The sequence below is a fragment of the Candoia aspera genome, chromosome 17 (genome assembly GCF_035149785.1).
Source record: "Candoia aspera isolate rCanAsp1 chromosome 17, rCanAsp1.hap2, whole genome shotgun sequence".
NCBI classification, from domain to species: Eukaryota; Metazoa; Chordata; class Lepidosauria; order Squamata; family Boidae; genus Candoia; species Candoia aspera.
Genome location: NC_086169.1, coordinates 4,666,057 through 4,684,570, shown reverse-complemented (window position 1 = coordinate 4,684,570; position 18,514 = coordinate 4,666,057). Strand labels below are relative to the sequence as shown.

Sequence of the window (18,514 nt, the reverse complement as noted above, 5' to 3'; positions counted from 1 at the left end):
GAACTTTTGCAGGGCAAAGTTTGTAACATCATGTTAGGGTTCTCTTCACTGCCCTCTTGTTTCACAGCAGTGTTTCTCAACATTGGCAGCTTGAAGATGTGTGGACTTCAACTCCCCGAATGCCCCAGCCAGCTATCTTTCAGCTACCTACTGAAAGATAAACTGTCACTGCACCTGGAGGCTCCCTCTATCCTGCCTAATAAGAATGCTGGTTATTGGTTTCACTGGGTCAGGTTGATTGGTTTGGGCAAATGCCACTCAGATGTCTATAGAATTATCTTCAGCATGTACTGCTCAGAGGCCAACTGCCTCTGCACATGGAAGTTCCATCTAGCCTAGTATTTGCTTCCTAAATATATAACCTGTCTTCCCCTTGTATTACTTTTTATTATAACATTTCTGTTCCACCTTCCCCTTAAGCTTCACTACTATTTATTACAGGTAATCCTCGCTTAACGACCACAATGGAGACTGGAATTTCAGTTGTTAAGCAAAGTGGTCATTAAGCAAATCCAACCCAATTTTACAACCTTTTTGCAGTGGTTGTTAGGCAAATCACTGTGGGCATTAAGCAAACCACATGGTTGTTAAGTGAATCATGTGATTTCCCCATTGATTTTGCTTGCCAAAAGCCAGCCTGGAAGGTTGAAAATGGCAATCACATAACCATAGGACGCTGTGACGGTCATAACTGTGAGGACCGGCTGTAACTTTGTTTTTTCAGCACCATCGTAGGTCCGAACCATCACTAAACGAATGGTTGTTAAGCAAGGACTCCCTGTGTATGAATACCGTCTCTTTCCTTTCTGTTCATCCCATACCCTTAATACTCACTTACCAGCTATCCAATCCACTTTCTGATTATTCTGCATCTCTCTAATGCTCTATTTCCCTAGGCACCCCATTAAGGATCACCCCAAATTAACTTTCCCCTCCCACCTTTCCATTCCTCCCTGGCCTTTTCTTTCACCACGAATTACCGGCCATTATCATCTCTCCTCCAAACCCTGGCACAGGTAGACTGCCCCTGGCCCTGGAAGCTTCACGTGGGTCGAGGTTTCTCTTCCCTGACTTATTTATTTATTTATTTATCAAATTTGTCACCGCCCATCTCCTCCAACTGGAGGGACTCTGGGCAGTTTACAACATAAACCAATAAATATATAATAAAATTCCGATATAAAGTACACTATAAAACAATTTCACAGAGTTACCAACTATAATAAAATCCAGATGGTCTCATTCAGTCCTTGCCTAGGAGGGGCACTTCAAGGCACCAGCCAACCCCAAGTATGACTATTCTCCTCACTGCCCCATGACCCGCCACCATGTGCTTTTGCACCAAAACAGCAAGCTGGGTGGGTGGGTGTGTGATCCTCCCACCCCCAGATCTATTCAGACTTTTTTGCACGAGGATGATCCCTCGCTGCTAATTCAACGGTGCATTCCCAGGGATCTCCTATCACGATCCCTGTTCGCTCCTGGAATCTCTTGCCCGCGGGTCGGCACCGGGCGGCCGGGGCCAATCCCGCCCTGCCGCGTAATTATCCCGGTCCTGATTCAAAGTAGCCATTCGCGGCTACTGTAGAACAATCGCCCCGCAGCCCCGCGGCGCCGCGCCCGCCCGCCCGCGCAGCCGGCCTCGGCGCGCCCCCGCCGGTTCGCAGGGGCCGCGCGCAGCCCCGCCGGGCCAGGCGGGGAGGGGAGGGGAGGGGAGGGGAAGGGCCGGCGCGGCCCGCGGCCCCGCCCCTCCGCTCTGCATATGCATCCCAGGCCCCGCCCCCGCCAGCTGGAGGAAGCCGAGTAGGAAGTGGGCTGCGATGTCCTTTTGTGTCCTAGAGCGCGGTGCCAGCGCGCGGCTCCTCCTGCCCATGGCCCGGCCGGTCCCCGGCGCGCGGGGCCACTGAGCCACCCGCCCGGACGCGCGCCAGCGCCCGTGCGCCCGAGCGGCCCCTGCCCGGCCGCCCCCGCCCCGAGCCCTTGGTCCGCGCCCCAAGGTCAGTCCGATCCCGGAGCGGGGGGGGGTCGGGGGCTCGCCGCCCAGGGCCCCCCGCCGGCCCGCCGGCTGCTCGCGATCGCGGTCGTGCTGGCGCGGGGAGGGCGGCGGGCGCAGGGCCGGGAGGGGCCCTTGGGGGTCTCAGGGGCCGGGGGGCGCGGGGGGGCGCGGGGACAGGCCAGAGGGAGGCGGGGGGCGCCGCACCAGCCCACCCTCCTGCGCACCGGGGCTCGGGCAGGGGGCGAGAGAGGGGCGCATGCATGGACCGCCTGCCTGCGGTGGGATGTCACCGCCGGCAAATCGTGGCCCAATGTGGGGATTTGCTGGCTGGGAGGTGGAGAGGCGCCGGTGGGCGCCCTCTGGCGCAAGGCGAGAGCGCATTCCTGGACATGTGTGGGGATGCACTGCCACTTGCCCTGAGTTTGGGGGGTGGGGGTGCAAGCAAGGGGATGTGGGGATTTAGCGCAAGGGAGGTGTGGTGGCCTGGGAGAGCTGGGGGTGGGAGGATCACACACCCACCCAGCCATCCACACACCCAGCTTGCTGTTTTGGGGCAAAAGCACATGGTGGCAGGACATGTGTGTGTGAGAGAAAGCCCCCCCCCCCATGGTTTCTCAAGCGCCTCTCGATAGGTTGGGGGCTTCCCCCACCTGGATCGGGGGTGCTTCTCAAGGCCGGAGTGGGATTGGCGTGCAGCCCACTCCTTTGCACCACGACATGTGTGAACGCGGGTTGCTCCTCACTGAGGGTCCTTTGATTTCAACATGCCCCCTCACCTGGGCCACTAGGAGGCACTGTGGCCTGCTGGGGGCGGAGGGGGGCAGCCGGTCAGAGCAGGGCAAGAATGAACTCCAGGAGAGGTCAAAGGTTGCCAAGGCTGGCTTTGCAGGAGAAAGGATGTCTGGAGGCGTCCGCAGGATGGTCACATGCCCTCGGGGTGCCGGGAGACCGTGCGCAGCCATGGAGGAATTGCGGAGGGCGCGGGGACATACGCCCTGCAGCTTCCCTGAGTCACTGATTTGAGATTGCATGGGGGGGTTATATAAAGTCCCTTCCCTTGAATTAGAAACTTGGACAGATACTTGGCAAACGGTTTTGGCCAGCCAAAGGGTGGGAGAAAGTTGACTGGTGCTCCCCCCCCACTCCCCAGTTTCCCCTTCTTGCGTAAATTCCACTTTTGCTCTCAATTAGGTAAGGCAGGAGACTGGCTGATGCAAAGGGGACAAAGGTCCCTCTGCCCGCATTGGGAAAAGTCGGAAAACAAAAACGATTGCTTGGTGAAGTCGGTTTAGAGCGTTGTGTGAACGGTGGAGTCCTCTAACTGGTCCTCTGTGCTCCCTGTTCCCATGCAGGGTATTAACAAAACAGCTGGTTGGCTGCAGGTAGCATCCCTCCACCCCCCACCCCCCCAGTTTTTACAAGAAAATTAGGGAACATGCTTGAAAATTCCTGGTTAGAAACAGGAAGGGTAGGAATCTAAAAAAATCTAAAATCTAAGGGACCTCCACCCTCCTCTTTTGAGGCCAGCTTTCCGTGACCCCTCCATTTCCAGACATTTCGGGCAACCACCCTAGAGATTCTGAAGGCGGTTGGCTGACACATGTGCAAAGGGCCAGATCGGGCAAATCCAAAGATTCGTTTGCAGATGATCGTGGTCTGTATGGACCACGGCTTGTGGGGGGCACTTCATCATTAAGGCAGGGAGTAGTATAGGCAGGAAGGAAAGATGGCAGCTTTTAACTGTAGGCCAGGCAGATTGAATTCCTGAATTTTCAGGAGGGGGACGCATCCTTGGAAGCGCAGGGAGGAAGGAATGAGAGGGGGGGAGGCAGCCAAGGTGACCGATTCCAATTCGTTCCTGCCAACCCCCCCCCCCACCGGCCATGCCTGATTGTATCTCCCTGGAGTGACCTTGAAGTCGTTCCAGTCTCCTGGCTGGGTGCCGCGACCTGCAGATTGTGCCAGCAACTAGGTGGGGGGCATGGAAGTCAGCTGGAGGGGGGGATCATTCCAGCTCACCCCCCCCCAAAGGGGATCCTGCTGCTTCCCTGCTCCCCCCTCAGTCTGCAAAGACGCTCGTCTTGAAACCTGGAAGATTACAGTGCAGTCACGGCCGATTTCTTGAGGACTGCGTCTTGGTGATTTAATCATCAGAAGTGGAGGAGTTACAGTGTGGCTGTCCCGATAACCCTGGTTTTGCAGGGGTTCAGCTGTCCCAATTTACCCCTGGAATTTAAGCCCTGGCTTGTTAACAAACCTTGAAATATGTCTCTCCCCCCCCAGCTCGAGTGAGGCGTGCAATTTCGTGAATTGAGGCGTAGCTGAATTCACTTCAGATGCACTTTTTAAAAAGGCAGGCAAATAATTGCCTTGGTGCATGAACAGAAAATGAGTAGGCCGTGTTTTGATTAGGGTTTCTTCTGAAGTGGAACATTTGGGGATTTTTCTACTGGGTCTCACCCCAAATTTAAAATGGGCGGAGGAAAAAGTTGCCTCCTTCCACGGAGTCTGAGTGATCAGAGATTCCTCCGTTGGTTCCTGCATCCGGGACTTAGCTTCTGACTTAAAAACTTGCGTGGTGGGGGGGTTGGTCCCACCACACAGCTGAAACCCAGTTACTAAACTGGGTTTTCGGGGTTCACACAAGACACGGAACTGTAAGCTAATCAAGCAGGCTTGTGTTTGCCCAAGTCCCAAAAGAAAGAACAAACCAAACTTGGTTGGTTGTGCGAATGCACCAACTAGGACTTTAATCTGAATAAATATGTTGGTTGAACACCCTCTTTGGGTTATTCCAGCTGTTCTGATGGTACCTGGTTTATCTTTCTGCCCCCTTCCTGCAGAGCTCTCCAGCCATGTCATCCCGGGAACGCCGGACGGAATTCTTCATTAAAACCGAGCCAGCTTCTCCAGATAGCCTCGTCCAACACAGCCCCAGTGGCTCGTCGGACACAAGCACCAGTGGAGCACCTGCTGAACTCGAGCCTGCAAGCACCTTACCCACCGGGACGGGGGCATCCCGCCGACGCCATGATGACGACCCAGATGAGGCTCCTGGCAGGGGAAAGTATATGTTAAGCACCATGCCCAAGCGACTGTGTTTGGTATGCGGTGACATCGCCTCGGGGTACCACTATGGCGTGGCCTCCTGCGAAGCGTGCAAAGCATTTTTCAAGCGAACGATTCAAGGTCAGTTCTTCCTTTCCTGGCTGCTCTGTTTAAGTCCCACCTTCTCCGCTGTTAACCACATAGAAGCACACTCTTCCGCCCTAATACCAGCTCAGCCTAATACCAGCTCAGTCTGTCACCTGAGAGCTTGGTAGGAATTGTCCTTCCGTCCAAAAGTCGAGTGTCTTCTCGCCCCTTATGCTACTTGGGCTAGAGAAAAAGGCACACTGATTTCGACCTTGACTTTGCCGTAAATAAGGCTCGGGTTTGATACCCTGCACTCAGTTGAATTCTTTCCTAATGACTACCTTAGCTTTTCTGAAGCAAACCTCTGTGTCAGAAGCTCTCCGATCTTCTTGGCGTAGTGGTGAAGGCACCAGGCTAGAAACCGGGATGCCGTGAGTTCTAGTCCCGCCTTAGGCAGGAAGCCGGCTGGGTGACCTTGGGCCGGTCACTCCCTCTCAGCCTTGGGAAGCAGGCAACGGCAACCCACTTCTTGAAAAAACCTTGCCAAGAAAACTGCTGGGACTTGTCCAGGCAGTCTCCGAGAATTGGACCTGATTGAACGGATTTAAAAAAAGTAGTATTTTACTTCCAAACGCGGAGGTTTCATTTAACAAGTAGGATAAATATCTGCTGGCAGGATCAAGTTCATGTTAGAGGCCAAGATTAACCTAGTGTGATACAATGATTAAAGCAGTGTTTCTCAACCTTAGCATCTTTAAGCTGTGTGGACTTCAACTCCCAGAAGTCCCCAGCCCTCATGGGGCTGGCTGGCTGGCTAGGGAATTCTGGGAGTTGAAGTCCACACAGCTTAAAATTGCCAAGGAAACGCTGCTCCCGTGAATTAGGGAAGTGTCTGAGTCTCTTCCTGATATTATCTGTCTGTTGTGGACTCAAGAGATGTTTCACCCTGTTGCTTTGGTAAATGGAACTTGCGTATCTCCATCAAAGTCATCTTCCTTAGTGTCCAGATATAAATGTAAGAAATAAATCAGAAACCGCCAATAGAAAGAACTATGTATTTTAGGATGTCCCTTGAATTTTCACCTTAACCATTTTTTTTTTGAACCTGAAATCTCTTTAAATCCCCTTGGCTCATGGAAATCTGAGATGAGAATAAGACTGCTGTTATTCGGGCACACTCTCTGGGAGCAAATATGTCAAATAACTTGATGAAGGCACACCCCTGGCCTTAAATCCATGCTCTTCTCTAACTTTACACATGTCTGCACCATGACTCCTCACAGCTAAATTCTGTTGCTTCACGAAGCTGGAGGGGAATTCCGTGAGTTAAATATGCCTTAGCTGGAGAACAACTTCCTTAAAACCTGTCAGCCTTGAGGAAACCAGTTTTCCTGTGCTATTCCGTAGCACTAGAGGTGGATATAAAATAGGAATAAAAGCCACCAGGATTTGGCCGTAAACCTTGTTTGCCCCAGTGTTCTGTTTCCAGTGCAGGGACGTTAGGCTGCCTACAAGCAAGCTATCATTGCTTCATCCGGTTGTCAGCCTACTCAATAATTAAATATATACAGGTAGTCCTTGCTTAACAACCACAATTGGGACCGGAATTTTGGTTGCTAAGTGAGACAGTCATTAACTGAATCTGACCTCATTTTACGACCTTTCTTGCAGAGGTCATTAAGCAAGTCACATGGTCGTTAAGTAAATCACATAGTTCCCCATTGATTTTGCTTGCCAGAATTCAGCTGGGAAGGTTGAAAATGGCAATCACGTGACCCCAGGACGCTGCAACGGTCATAAATGTGAACTGGTTGCCAAGCACCCAAATTGTGATCACATGACTGTGGGGACGCTGCGATGGTCATAAGTGTGAGGACTGGTCGCAAGTCGGTTTTTTCAGCACTGTCATAAGTCTGCTTCTGAGCCAATAGGACAGATAGAGTAAACTTGTACCTGTAAAGTCTTTTTCTGCGGCATCTTCTTTGACCATCATAGCTGAAAACAGACAGTGCTGTTTCCTCCCATTTTGGGGTTGGAAAAGGTGTGGCAGTGGCAATCTAAAATAAGAAATTGGAGTTATAATGGGAGAAAAGTCCCAACCTCTCTCTGAAAATTGAATCCGACTCCCCCAGGCACAAGGTTTCTGGTTGTGAGGACTGCAATTCGCAGAATTCCCCAGCCCACGGGGCCGCTGCTGAGAATTCTGGGAGACTAAGCTCTGATTTTCGCTAGAGTGAAATCAAGGGCTGTGCTGATGCTCCAGAGAACAGCTCCCCAAATCCCCCACCAGCTGGGGCTGATGGGAGTTGGAATCCTGGCATCGGCTGGGAACACCAGCCCGTCCGCTCCTCTGCTGTTTTGTGCTATTGTGCATTAATGTGCCTCCATTCGCTCTGTCCCACAGGAAGCATCGAGTACAGCTGCCCAGCCACCAATGAGTGTGAAATAACTAAGCGTCGCCGGAAAGCGTGCCAGGCGTGCCGTTTCACCAAGTGCCTGCGTGTGGGCATGCTGAAAGAAGGTAGTGCTTCAGGACAAGGGGCTTAAACCTCAGTGGCGCGACGGGGTGAGGAACGGAGCCATCTGTTGCTGAACTTCAGCTCCCAGCTTCCCTAGATAGTGTGGCCCATAGTGGGGGATGCTGGGAATTGTAGTTCAGTAACACCTGGAAGACGGGGGACGCGGTGGCGCTGCGGGTTAAACCGCTGAGCTGTCGATCGGAAGGTCGGCGGTTCGAAACCGCGCAGCGGGGTGAGCTCCCGTTGCTTGTCCCAGCTCCTGCTCACCTAGCAGTTCGAAAACATGCAAATGTGAGTAGATCAATAGGTACCGCTTCGGCGGGAAGGTAACGGCGTTCCGAGTCGTCATGCTGGCCACATGACCCGGAAGTGTCTATGACAACGCCGGCTCCAAGGCTTAGAAACGGAGATGAGCACCGCCCCCTAGAGTCGGACACGACTGGACTTTACGTCAAGGGAAACCTTTACCTTTACCTTTAACACCTGGAAGACCCCCTGTTGCCCAGATCAGTTCTGGGAGGACGATGTGAAAAATAAAATGGAATAGATATTTAATCCACTTCACTTAAAGTCCCTTAAAGAACCCATTAAAGCCCCTTTTTTGCTTAAGCACGATGCTGAATGAGCTTTAGATTCACTGGGTTCCAACTTGAGACCAAAGCGGAACCATGCAAACCATCTTATGGCTTAAAGTGATGTGTGGATCACGGTGCAGTCTTCTACGCACGCCAAGGGGTGCCTTGTTCAACCAATTCCTTGTTGGTGTTTTCCTTTTTTCGTAGAAGAGATACAGTACGGCATAAAACCAGAAGAGTAAGCCAGGATTCAGGTTTTAAATGTAGGGGCAAGCCATGTTTGAAACAAGCTAGGTTTTGTAAGCCAACCACATAGCATGGTTCACACGGTGATTGTTCTTTTAAAAACAGTTTCCTGCTTAAAGTGAATTTGCATATCATTGGAAGCTGAACATTAAATAAACCACTTTAGGCGTAAGTGTTACGTATGAGCTGGGGCCTATAATGGGTTTAAATTTACACAAGGATAAGTTTTGACTGAAGATTAAAAGAAAAATTTTGACAGTAAAAGCACTTAACACGAGAATCAAGTACCAGTTGGTAACTAAGTTGAATTAATTCTTCTTTGTTGAAAAGCCAAGTCCGCTTTGTTAGAAATGCTGCAGATTTTTTCCCCAACTTTGAGCAAAGAATTGGACTACCAAACACTTCATTTTTTTAAAAAAATCCCTTAGGCTGTCGTTCTCTGATCTATGTGCTGCTTTCCATTTTATGGTTGTATTTTTATGCTTCCCAACATTTCTTGTTAATTCTTTCCAAGGAACAAAGACATAACAACATTGTAAAATAAAAAGGCAACGGACAAGGTTGACTCCAGCTTTTAATGATGCTGTGGTTCTTATCAATAAAATAAAACTCTCTATAAACGGGCCTCCGGTGATCAATTTTCCTGCGCTCTTTTGAATTAGGCATCAATTCCTCTTGCAACCTTTTTTTAAAAAAAGTAATAATTCATTTGGGCGAAGAATAAAATATTAGTAAATACAGGATTTACAATGATCGTAACATTTAAAATTCATTGTTCTATTATTTCGTTAGTTCGTTAAATGTATAGATCTAGGTTTATAATCTTGAGAAACAATTTTAAAATCTCTATAAAACTCTACACATTAATTTTAATATTGATGATATAGCTTTGCAGCCTACTTGCAACCTTTCCCAATTTGGCACCTTCAAGATGTTTTTGCCCCCAACTTCCATCATCCCAGCCAGCATGGCTATTAGATGATGGGGGTTTTAATCTGGAGTGACTCAGCTGCGGGAGGGTGTGTGCCACACAAGACTATTTGAAGAGCCATAGCTGTGGGTGCAGTAAGATTAAAATGTGGCTTCTTGAATCGTGGTTTACTACTGGGTTAACATAAGCTAGTCTGTTGCTTTCTTAATAATAATAGTTGTTATTATAGATGCAGGTCCTCCTTCTCCTTCCTTCTCTTTCTCTTCCTTTCTGTCTCCTTCTCCTCCCTTCCCCTCCAATTCTCCTTCCTTCCATCCTCGCTCCCCTCCCCTCCCTTTCTTCTCCTTCCTTCTCCTTCTCCTTCTCCCTCTTCTTCCTCCACCTTCTCCCCCTCCTTCTCCATTCCTTCTCTTTCTCCTCCTTTCTGTCTCCTTCTCCTCCCTCCCCCCTTCCCCTCCAATTCTCCTTCCTTCCTTCTCCTTCTCCATCTCCTTCTCCTTCACAGTGGATTTCATAGATCCATCTTTCCATCAGCCTTCCCAACCATTGCTTTCCAAGCAGCTGCTGAAGCACCACTTCCATCCTCCCCAGCTAGCATGGGTGGGGACGATGGGAGTCGTAATTCAACCACACCAGATAGTCTCATGTTGATGAACAAGGAGGAACGTTGGCTGGCAGATTTTCACAGGCTCCAGAGTGTTCATGCACGGCCTATGCTTTTGCCTCAGGTGGGCATGGAAATTCTGAAGACAGTGCCTCTGAGCATAAAGCGAGTTATTTTTTCCTCCATGCCACAATTAAATCCCAGGTGCTTCCTTGGAAGGAAGGATTTGGCGGGGGGGGGGGGAGAATAAAAGAGTTGAGGTTAAATTTGGAGTGTTTGAGAAACGCACGAGGGAGGTGGCAATCATTAGCAATGGATGGAGGTGCGCGTTTCCCTCCAAGTCATATCCTTCCTTCCTTCTTCCCCTTGCCAATTTTCAGGGGTACGCCTCGATCGGGTACGTGGAGGCCGACAGAAATATAAGCGCCGACCAGAGGTGGAGGGTGCCCCCTACCCCAGCACTTTTGTGACCCCGCAGATCGCCACAGCGACCGCCAAGAAGTCGGGTGAGTTCCCTGAGCCGCTGGATCACCCCCTTAATTTGGGGGTGGGGGTCCAGAAGCATCTGTTGGAGCCAGACCCCTTCCAAATTCCAGTTCTTGAGATGATTGGGTGTGGCCAGAAGAGACCCATTTGCCACTCCTGACCTTCAAGTGGACTCTGGGTTTGGCCCTTCCCCTGGCAGGCTGCCAAGCCATCATTTGCTTAACCAGGATGGGCTGGCACCCACGCTAAGCCACCCCAGGATCTGGGCGATCCTGGCCAAGATTTCCTTGCATGGGCAGGAAGGGTAGATAAATTCAGCCTGGATGAGTGTGGGAAAATGAGAGAAAGATTCCTGGTGATGTGATGGCACGGGGAAATTATTCCTTAAATGATTCCCATTGTCATGGCAACTTGGCTGGCATAACCCAAGGGCAGGATTGAAAGGATTCCTAGAGAAGGGTGCTGCATTGCTGGCTCCCCGTCCCCAATATAAATCCATCCTTGCCGTGCAAGGGAATACAAGCAATGCAAGCATGCAATAGAGAAGGCCAAGTATTTCCAGACATGCTGATTTTCCACAAGGTGGTGTCGCTTGTGCCTTTTTTAACCTGGGGTGAGGAACACCAGTTGTGTTGTTTGCACCCACCCTCCAGGCGTTCGTCAGTCGTACAATTGCAGGTTGCTTGGAACCTACCATTTTTCTCAGGGTAGAAATGGGCTTTGGGGGTAAAGTTGTGACAGAGATGGAGGGCTGAATGAATGAATGAATGAATGAATGAATGAATGAATGAATGAATGAGCAAACAAGCCGTGGCAGCTGTATTTCCAGGAAAAGCATGGAAGGAGAACATTAAGAGTTCTGTGTGCGAGTTGGGTGGCCATCAACAGGTAGTCCTCGCTTAACGACCACAATTGGGACTGGAATTTTAGTTGCTAAGCAAAACGGTCATTAAGCAAATCTGACCCGGTTTTATGACCTTTTGTGTGACGGTTGTTAAGAGAATCACCGCCAGCTTTTAGCGAACCGCATGGTCAATAAGCAAATCACGCAGTTCCCCATTGCTTTTGCTTGCCAGAAGCCGGCTGGAAAGGTCGGAAATGGCGATCGCCCAACGCCGGGATGCTGCAACAGTCATAAATGCGAACTGGTTGCCAAGCGTCCCAGTCGTGATCACATGACCGCAGGGATGCTGCGACAGTCGTAAGTGTGAGGATCGGTCATAAGTCGGTTTTTCTCTGCACTGTCATAAGTCCGAACCATCACTAAACGAATGGTTGTTAAGCAAGCACTACCTGTAAATTAATAAAATAAATAAAATAAATAAAAATTAAAGCGAGAAGAGACTTGCCCCTTGTACCGGCCTCTTTGTCTTCTAGTTGCCGACTCTGGCAATAGGGAATGTGTACAGGTGTCATTTTGCTGAGAGGAAGAAGGATGAAGCAATTGCCTGAGCCAAAGGGTTTCTCTTTCTCTACTTTTCTCTCCTCTTCTTTCCAACCCAGCACCGATGAACACAATGGTGTCACACTTGCTGGTAGCAGAACCGGAGAAGCTGTACGCCATGCCCGACCCAGCGCTTCCCGAAGGGCCTGCCAAAGCTGCTAGTACTTTGTGTGATCTGGCGGACAGGGAAATTGTTGTCATCATTGGCTGGGCCAAAAATATACCGGGTAAGGCATGGAATTCCCCCCCCCCGGCCCTCCACTCTGTGCCCGCTGCTGTCTTCTCAGTCTGTTTTCTTGGACCAGCCGCCCCACTGACTTGGGCCTTTAACCCCCAAAATGCCTCACCAGCGTGGTCCTGTTAATGGAGGATCCTGGGAGTCTAAATCCCAGCACAACTGGAAAGGCCGCAGACGGGGGGAAGCCGATCAAAAATTAGTTATTTCAGTCCCTGGGGATGCCTTTGCTTGGTCTTTCTCATTCTAGCAAGCTTTTTTCCCTGGGTTAATGTTTTTAAAAATTATTTGTACAATTTACACGACGCTGGAGATTTTGTTTCAGGTACACTGAAGAAGTGAAATTAAAGAGTGTAACATAACCTTCCCATTTTAGGTACGTTCCCTCTGTGCTCATTTTATTTATTGATCGCCCTTGGCCCCGCTGTTCTTCTAAGAAGCTCGGGACAGCATAGCCAGATCTCCCCACCACCTCACCCATCTGATTTTTTTAAAAAGGCCATTCGAGTAGTGAAAAGTAGTACAAACTCCAGGAAACTGAGGTACATAATATTCCCTAATTATTCTATTTCATTGGCTCTTGTGGATCCTGCCCTCTAAAAGAGCATTCGGTAAGAAATGTGGTCTTCTTGTACACACAACCTCGTTTGAATCACTTGTGACTTTAAATAAGAAAAAAACCAAGATCCAGGTAGTCCTCAACTTACGACCATTCATTTAGCAACTGTTTGAAGTTATGACAGTGCTTTAAAAAAGTGACTTGTGGCCCATCCTCGTACTTATGACCATCACAGCATCCCCATGGTTGCGTGATCGAAATTCAGGCACTTAGCATGTATTTAGTATGGGTACAGCGTCCCAGGGTCATGTGATTGCCGTTTGCGACCTTCCCAGCCGGCTTCCAACAAGCAAAATCAGTGGGGAACTGTGTGATTCACTTAACGACCGCTACAAAAAATGTTGAGAAATCAGATGCAGTCATGTGATGCCTTACTTAACGACCGCACCATTTCACTATGAATTTTCTGGTCCCTATTGTGGTCATAAGTCGAGGACTACCTGCGTTATTTAGAAATACCCTTGGGTGGTTACGTGCAGGCGGTTTGCACTCTTTGTACGCGATCGGGCAGATATCTGCGTCTGAATTCATCCCCCTTCCTGGTTTGCTTCCTCCGGCTTAGGATTTCCAGCATTATCCTTGGCAGACCAGATGTCTGTCCTGCAGAGCGTCTGGCTGGAAGTTTTACTCCTTGGAGTAGCCTGGCGCTCGCTGCCATGCGAAGACGAGATTGTCTTTGCAGAAGACTTTGCTCTCGACGAAGAGGCCGCCCGGACGGCGGGGCTGCTGGAGCTCAGCGGGGTGGTCCTGCAGCTGGTGCGCAAGTACCGTGCCCTGCGCTTGGAGCGCGAGGAATACGTGCTGCTTAAGGCATTGGCCCTTGCCAACTCAGGTGAGGTCAGTAGCTGCACAGGTGTCAGGAAGGGAAGAGGCAATATCCCAAAGTTTCAGCAAATACAGAATTGAGGACCTGTTGATGGGACCTATCGCTTGACCTATCAATCTCTGCAGTCAGAGAGCTTAATTCCTCATTTTTATAAGCTCTAGATTATGTAGCTCAACAGTGGCATCTTCCAGCTGTGTGGACTTCAACTCCCAGAATTCTCACTCACGGCCATACTGGCTGTGGAATTCTGGGATTTGAAGTCCACATGCCTGGAAATGTCTCCAGTTGGGGATCGCCGATGCAGCCTATTCCCAATTCAGTTTATTTTGGAGAAAGAGAGAGAGATCCAAGCAAAACACGGACAAAAGATTTTCCAGTGTAGGACAAAGTGCTACTGAGCCGCTTAACTGAGCATGGCCTCAGGCACTGACAGGAAATGGAGGTTTATAAAAATCAACCAGGAAAACCATAATATACAAAGAAAAATAAATGGAAAAACTGTTTGGAAAAGTAGATTGCAATCAATCTGGCTGGAGAGACAGCCTGAAAGATTTGCAATGTAATGTCCTCATTCATCCCGGTCCTGCTTTCAAGCCTCCTGGGAGAAGTTAATTCTCTGCCTTTAGATCATAGAATTAAGCCTTTTTAAAATGTTTACTTTTAAACATTTTATTTATTTATAGCCTTTTCCCTGTCCTGTGGGATGACTCCTTCTTGATAGAACAATCCACTGTCTGGTTGAGGAAATACAAAGCAGAAAGGGTTTTGCACGGCAAATAATACGCAGCAGCCGCAACTTCAAGATGGGTGGACTTCAAACTCCCAGAGTTCCCCAACCAGCACGTGCAGACTTCAACTCCCAGAATTGGAAATGCTGGCTGGGGAATTCTGGGAGTTTGAAGTCCACCCATCTTGAAGTTGCTGAGGTTGAGAAATACTGATTTGACTTCTTGATCTTTCCACAATGTTTCCTTTTAGTTTCAAGTTCTGCCTAAACCTTGTCAGATGCCAAGCCTGTTTTTACCTGACCCTCTGTGCAGCCGTTGGGTTGACCCCAATGAAACAGTGACTTTTCCATTTTGGTGTATTTCCTTCTTCCTCTTAAGAAGTCAGGGTGGCTCCTTGCAATTTTTTCCATGCATGCTTTGACTTGCTTGCAAAAGCAGGCTTTGGCTATTTCTTCAACAGTCTGGCTCTGTGCCATCCTCCTGTGCCAACACTTCCCTCCTGGTGCCATTTCTGCCCAAAATTCAGAGCAGAAGATGTCCTCCCCCCCCGCACCAAGACATTATTTTCTGAACTTGCAGGAGATGGTCTATCATCCATAGTGTTCTTTTTGATTGTGCGTCTTTTAAACCTAATGTTAGGCTTTTTTAAAATGCACCTCGGAATTCAAGGGGGGGCATCGAACTGCCCAGCTGGACATGCCCCCCCACCCTCTTCTTTATGGGAGAGGCTTTCTTTCTGCCCACACCACCACATTTCAGGAGTGCGAGGACTAAACATCGGCAGTGTGGTTTCCATCCACTTTTTTGGCTGGGAAGTAAATTCAGTGGGATTCGTGACAGCCCTAGAACTGACTTCATGCAATTTTTAAAAATGGTGGGGGAGGGAAGACCTCTCACCACTGCCATCTTCCAAAATAGTGGGGAAAGTGGAAATCTCAGCTGTGCCTGTGTGTGATCATCACTCCACGGAAGTCAAACTGGGCTTTAGTTTTATGGCATATTTTTGGAAGGAAAGCATCTTGGTTTTCCATGTCGGCAACTTTTAGATTTATTTCAACTCCCAGAATTCCCCAACCAGCATGCTTGAAGACGCGTGGACTTCAACTCCCCAGCCGACGTGGTTTAAGACGCGTGGACTTCAACTCCCAGAAGCCCCTAGCCAGGGATATCTGGGAGTTGAAGTCCACCCATCGGAAAAGTTGCCAGCTCTCTCCAGCTCCCAGTGGGCCTCCAGGTCTTAATCCCGTTGTTTCCCGTTCTGCTTCCAGACTCTGTGCATATTGAGGACATGGCGGCCGTGCAACGCCTCCGCGACGTGCTTCACGAAGCGTTGCTGGAGTACGAAGCATCGCGGCGCCCGGAGGAGCCTCGCCGAGCCGGCCGCCTTCTGCTCACCCTCCCTCTCTTGCGTCAAACCGCCACCCGGGTCCTGCACCATTTCTACAGCCTGAAACTGGAGGGCAAAATTCCCATGCATAAGCTCTTCCTGGAGATGTTGGAAGCCATGATGGACTGAAGAAAAGAGGCTGGGAATCGGGGGCCGGATTCCAAGGCGGGGAGGCAAGACATCCAGGACGGGGACGGGATGCAGCGGAGGCCTGGATGCAGTTTCCCCCGCGCTGTGAATCCCCGCCACCCTCGCATACCACGCTAACATGCATTTCACTGTATGCCGACCTTGCGGGCGCCCCACAGCTTCGTGTGCAGCGGAGAGTGCGATTGGAAAGTAGACACACCACAGCGACCCTTCCCGGAGGGGACTGATGTATGGGGCTGGTTGGCGGAGAGAGGGAGAAATGTTTTGGAAGCCATATTTAAATTTAATTTATTGATAGGGAAATGGGGTGGGGGGGAGGTTAGATCGGTGTTTTTCCACCTTGGCCCCTTGAAGATGGGTGGACTTCAACTCCCAGAATTCCCCAGCCAGCCAAGCTGGCTGGGGAATTCTGGGAGTTGAAGTCCACCCATCTTCAAGGGGCCAAGGTGGAGAAACACTGGTTAGCTATGGTAGCGCTCGCAATCACATTTGGCTTAGTGTTGTGTGAAAGGGACACAGGGAAGGAGGGCTCCTGTCTTGATCTTGTCAGGGACGGGGTGGGGGAATTGGAGCTGTCCCATCTCAGAAGCGACAAGTGCAGGGCTGGGACAGAGAATCCAAGCCGGACTTCCCTCGGCTTTCTTTCGGGAGGGCATCTGCCCTGCTGCCCAGCCCTTCTGCCCGACGCTGCCTGGTCAACCCTTGGGCTTGCTTCTCATTCAGCGCACTTTAATACATTGTCGGATGTCACTGGATGCCCCAGGAATTCGGGGCGCAGAGAACGGGGGAAAGGAGACGGGACTCTGACTCGCTTTGCCTTGTCGATGCCACGCTGTCTCCGCGCACTCTTGGGGGGGGGACGGCCCTCTGCGTTTCTCCCCCCCACCGCCCCCAAGACCTGCCCCCTCCCTCCCTCCTTCCTTCCCAGAACGTTGCATTATCACTTTTAAGCAATAACTTTAAAAAAAAAAAATGGGGTGGGGAGAGTTGGGTTCCCCAAGGGGGCTGTCTGTTTTGCGTGTAACCCGCCTTAAAACCCGGGGAAGAGGTGGGCTGTGGCGAGGGATCAAGCCCACCCACCACCCCCCGAGATGAAAAAAGGCAGGGCCTTTCGTTCACCATCCTTCACTTAATTCCCATGTAGCAATAGTTAAAAAGGCAACTCTGCTTTTTTTTTCCTTTCAGGTGTGATGCCCTGTCTCCTCTCCCCTTGCCATAGCAGACCGAGCAGGTGATCCCCCCCCGCATCAAGCCAAACTCAACTTCTACCCAAAGCAATAAAACACCTTTTCCTCTCAATTCCCTTCCTTCCCGCTAAATTTAGGAAGGGAGGCCATGTGGCCTGAACGGGAGAGCCATGTACATAGCAATATATTTTACTGTATATTTGTTGCAGGAAAAAAAAAAAGATCTTTCCCCCTCGCTGGCTCACTTGCCCCTTGCCCAAAGGGGCAGGGTGACATTACCTTGGCCCTGGAGGGGGAAGGGAGTAAAAGGAGGTGGGAAAACAGACGCTGGATTTTTTTTTTAATTAAATTATGTGTGTGTACATATTATAAATACCTCTGATCTGTGTATAGGCGGTTATACATTCATAGAGAGCTCTATTACTGAAAAAAATTAAAACGAGGCCAATGCGGCCAAAGGCGACATTTAGCACCTGCCTTTTTTTACAGTGGCGTCTTTCGTTGGCCTGATGGATTTGAAGTCTCTGTCAGCCAGGGAAGCAGGAGATCTAGCCAAGTCATTTTATGCATTATTTATTTATTAGCCCAGTTTAGATGGCTGCCTGTCTCAAGGTCACGGCTCCTGGCGGCGAACGACAATCCAAGCAGCATAAAAGTAATGAAAAGCTGTATCTTAGAAGTCTCAGAGAGGACGAAGGGAAGTTCTATTAATTCCTGGCCAAGCATGGACTCCTTAATGCAGAGCTTCCCTACCCCACTTTTTCAAATAATTTTAAGGCTCCTAAAAAAACGAAAATGGGAGGAAGCTGTACACCCCGCTAAGCCTTTTTGGAAAACAGTCTGGTTGGGACCAGCATGTTGGAGCTTTAGAATGGTGCATGCTTGCCCAGAATACAAGTAGTCCTCGCTTAACGACATTTGGGACCAGAATTTTGGATGCTAAAGGAAGCGTTAAGTGAATCCAACCCGATTTTACGACTTTTTGCGGCGGTTGTTAAGCAAATCGCCGTGGGTGTCAAGCTAACCACTGGGTGTTAAGTGAGTCACACAGTTCCCCATTGATTTTGATTGCCAGAAGCTGGCCAGGAAGCTCAGAAATGGCGATCATGTGACCACAGGATGCTGCGACGGTCGTAAATGCAAACCCATTGCCAAGCACCCAAATCGTGATCACATGACCAAGAGGGGTGTCACTGTGACGGTCGTAAGTGTGATGACTGGTTGTAAGTCAGTTTTTTTCAGCACCGTCGTAAGTCCGAGCTGTCACTAATCGAATGTTTGTTAAGTGAGGACTACCTGTAAAAACAAAGGTTTGTTTCAAGATATAGGAGTGTTTTAGGACCGGGGCATCTGGGCGGCAGCATTTTGCCACAGTACCCATGAACTGTGATTCAATTTCCAAACAGATCTACTAGACACCGATCCGAGGACTCTGTGTCAACACCA

At 49.9% G+C, this 18,514-nt stretch overlaps 1 protein-coding gene across 1 annotated transcript; it reads left to right on the top strand.

Annotated features, from left to right (window-relative positions):
• Window positions 1-1,811: 1,811 nt before the first annotated feature.
• Window positions 1,812-17,529, top strand: ESRRA (estrogen related receptor alpha). The gene is made up of 7 exons (XM_063317183.1): window positions 1,812-1,997; window positions 4,840-5,185; window positions 7,536-7,652; window positions 10,387-10,512; window positions 11,996-12,163; window positions 13,353-13,622; window positions 15,613-17,529. Exons 2-7 carry the CDS (start codon window positions 4,852-4,854, stop codon window positions 15,858-15,860), a joined length of 1,263 nt encoding a protein of 420 aa, XP_063173253.1. The 5' UTR covers window positions 1,812-1,997; window positions 4,840-4,851; the 3' UTR covers window positions 15,861-17,529.
• The last annotated feature ends 985 nt before the right edge of the window (window positions 17,530-18,514 follow it).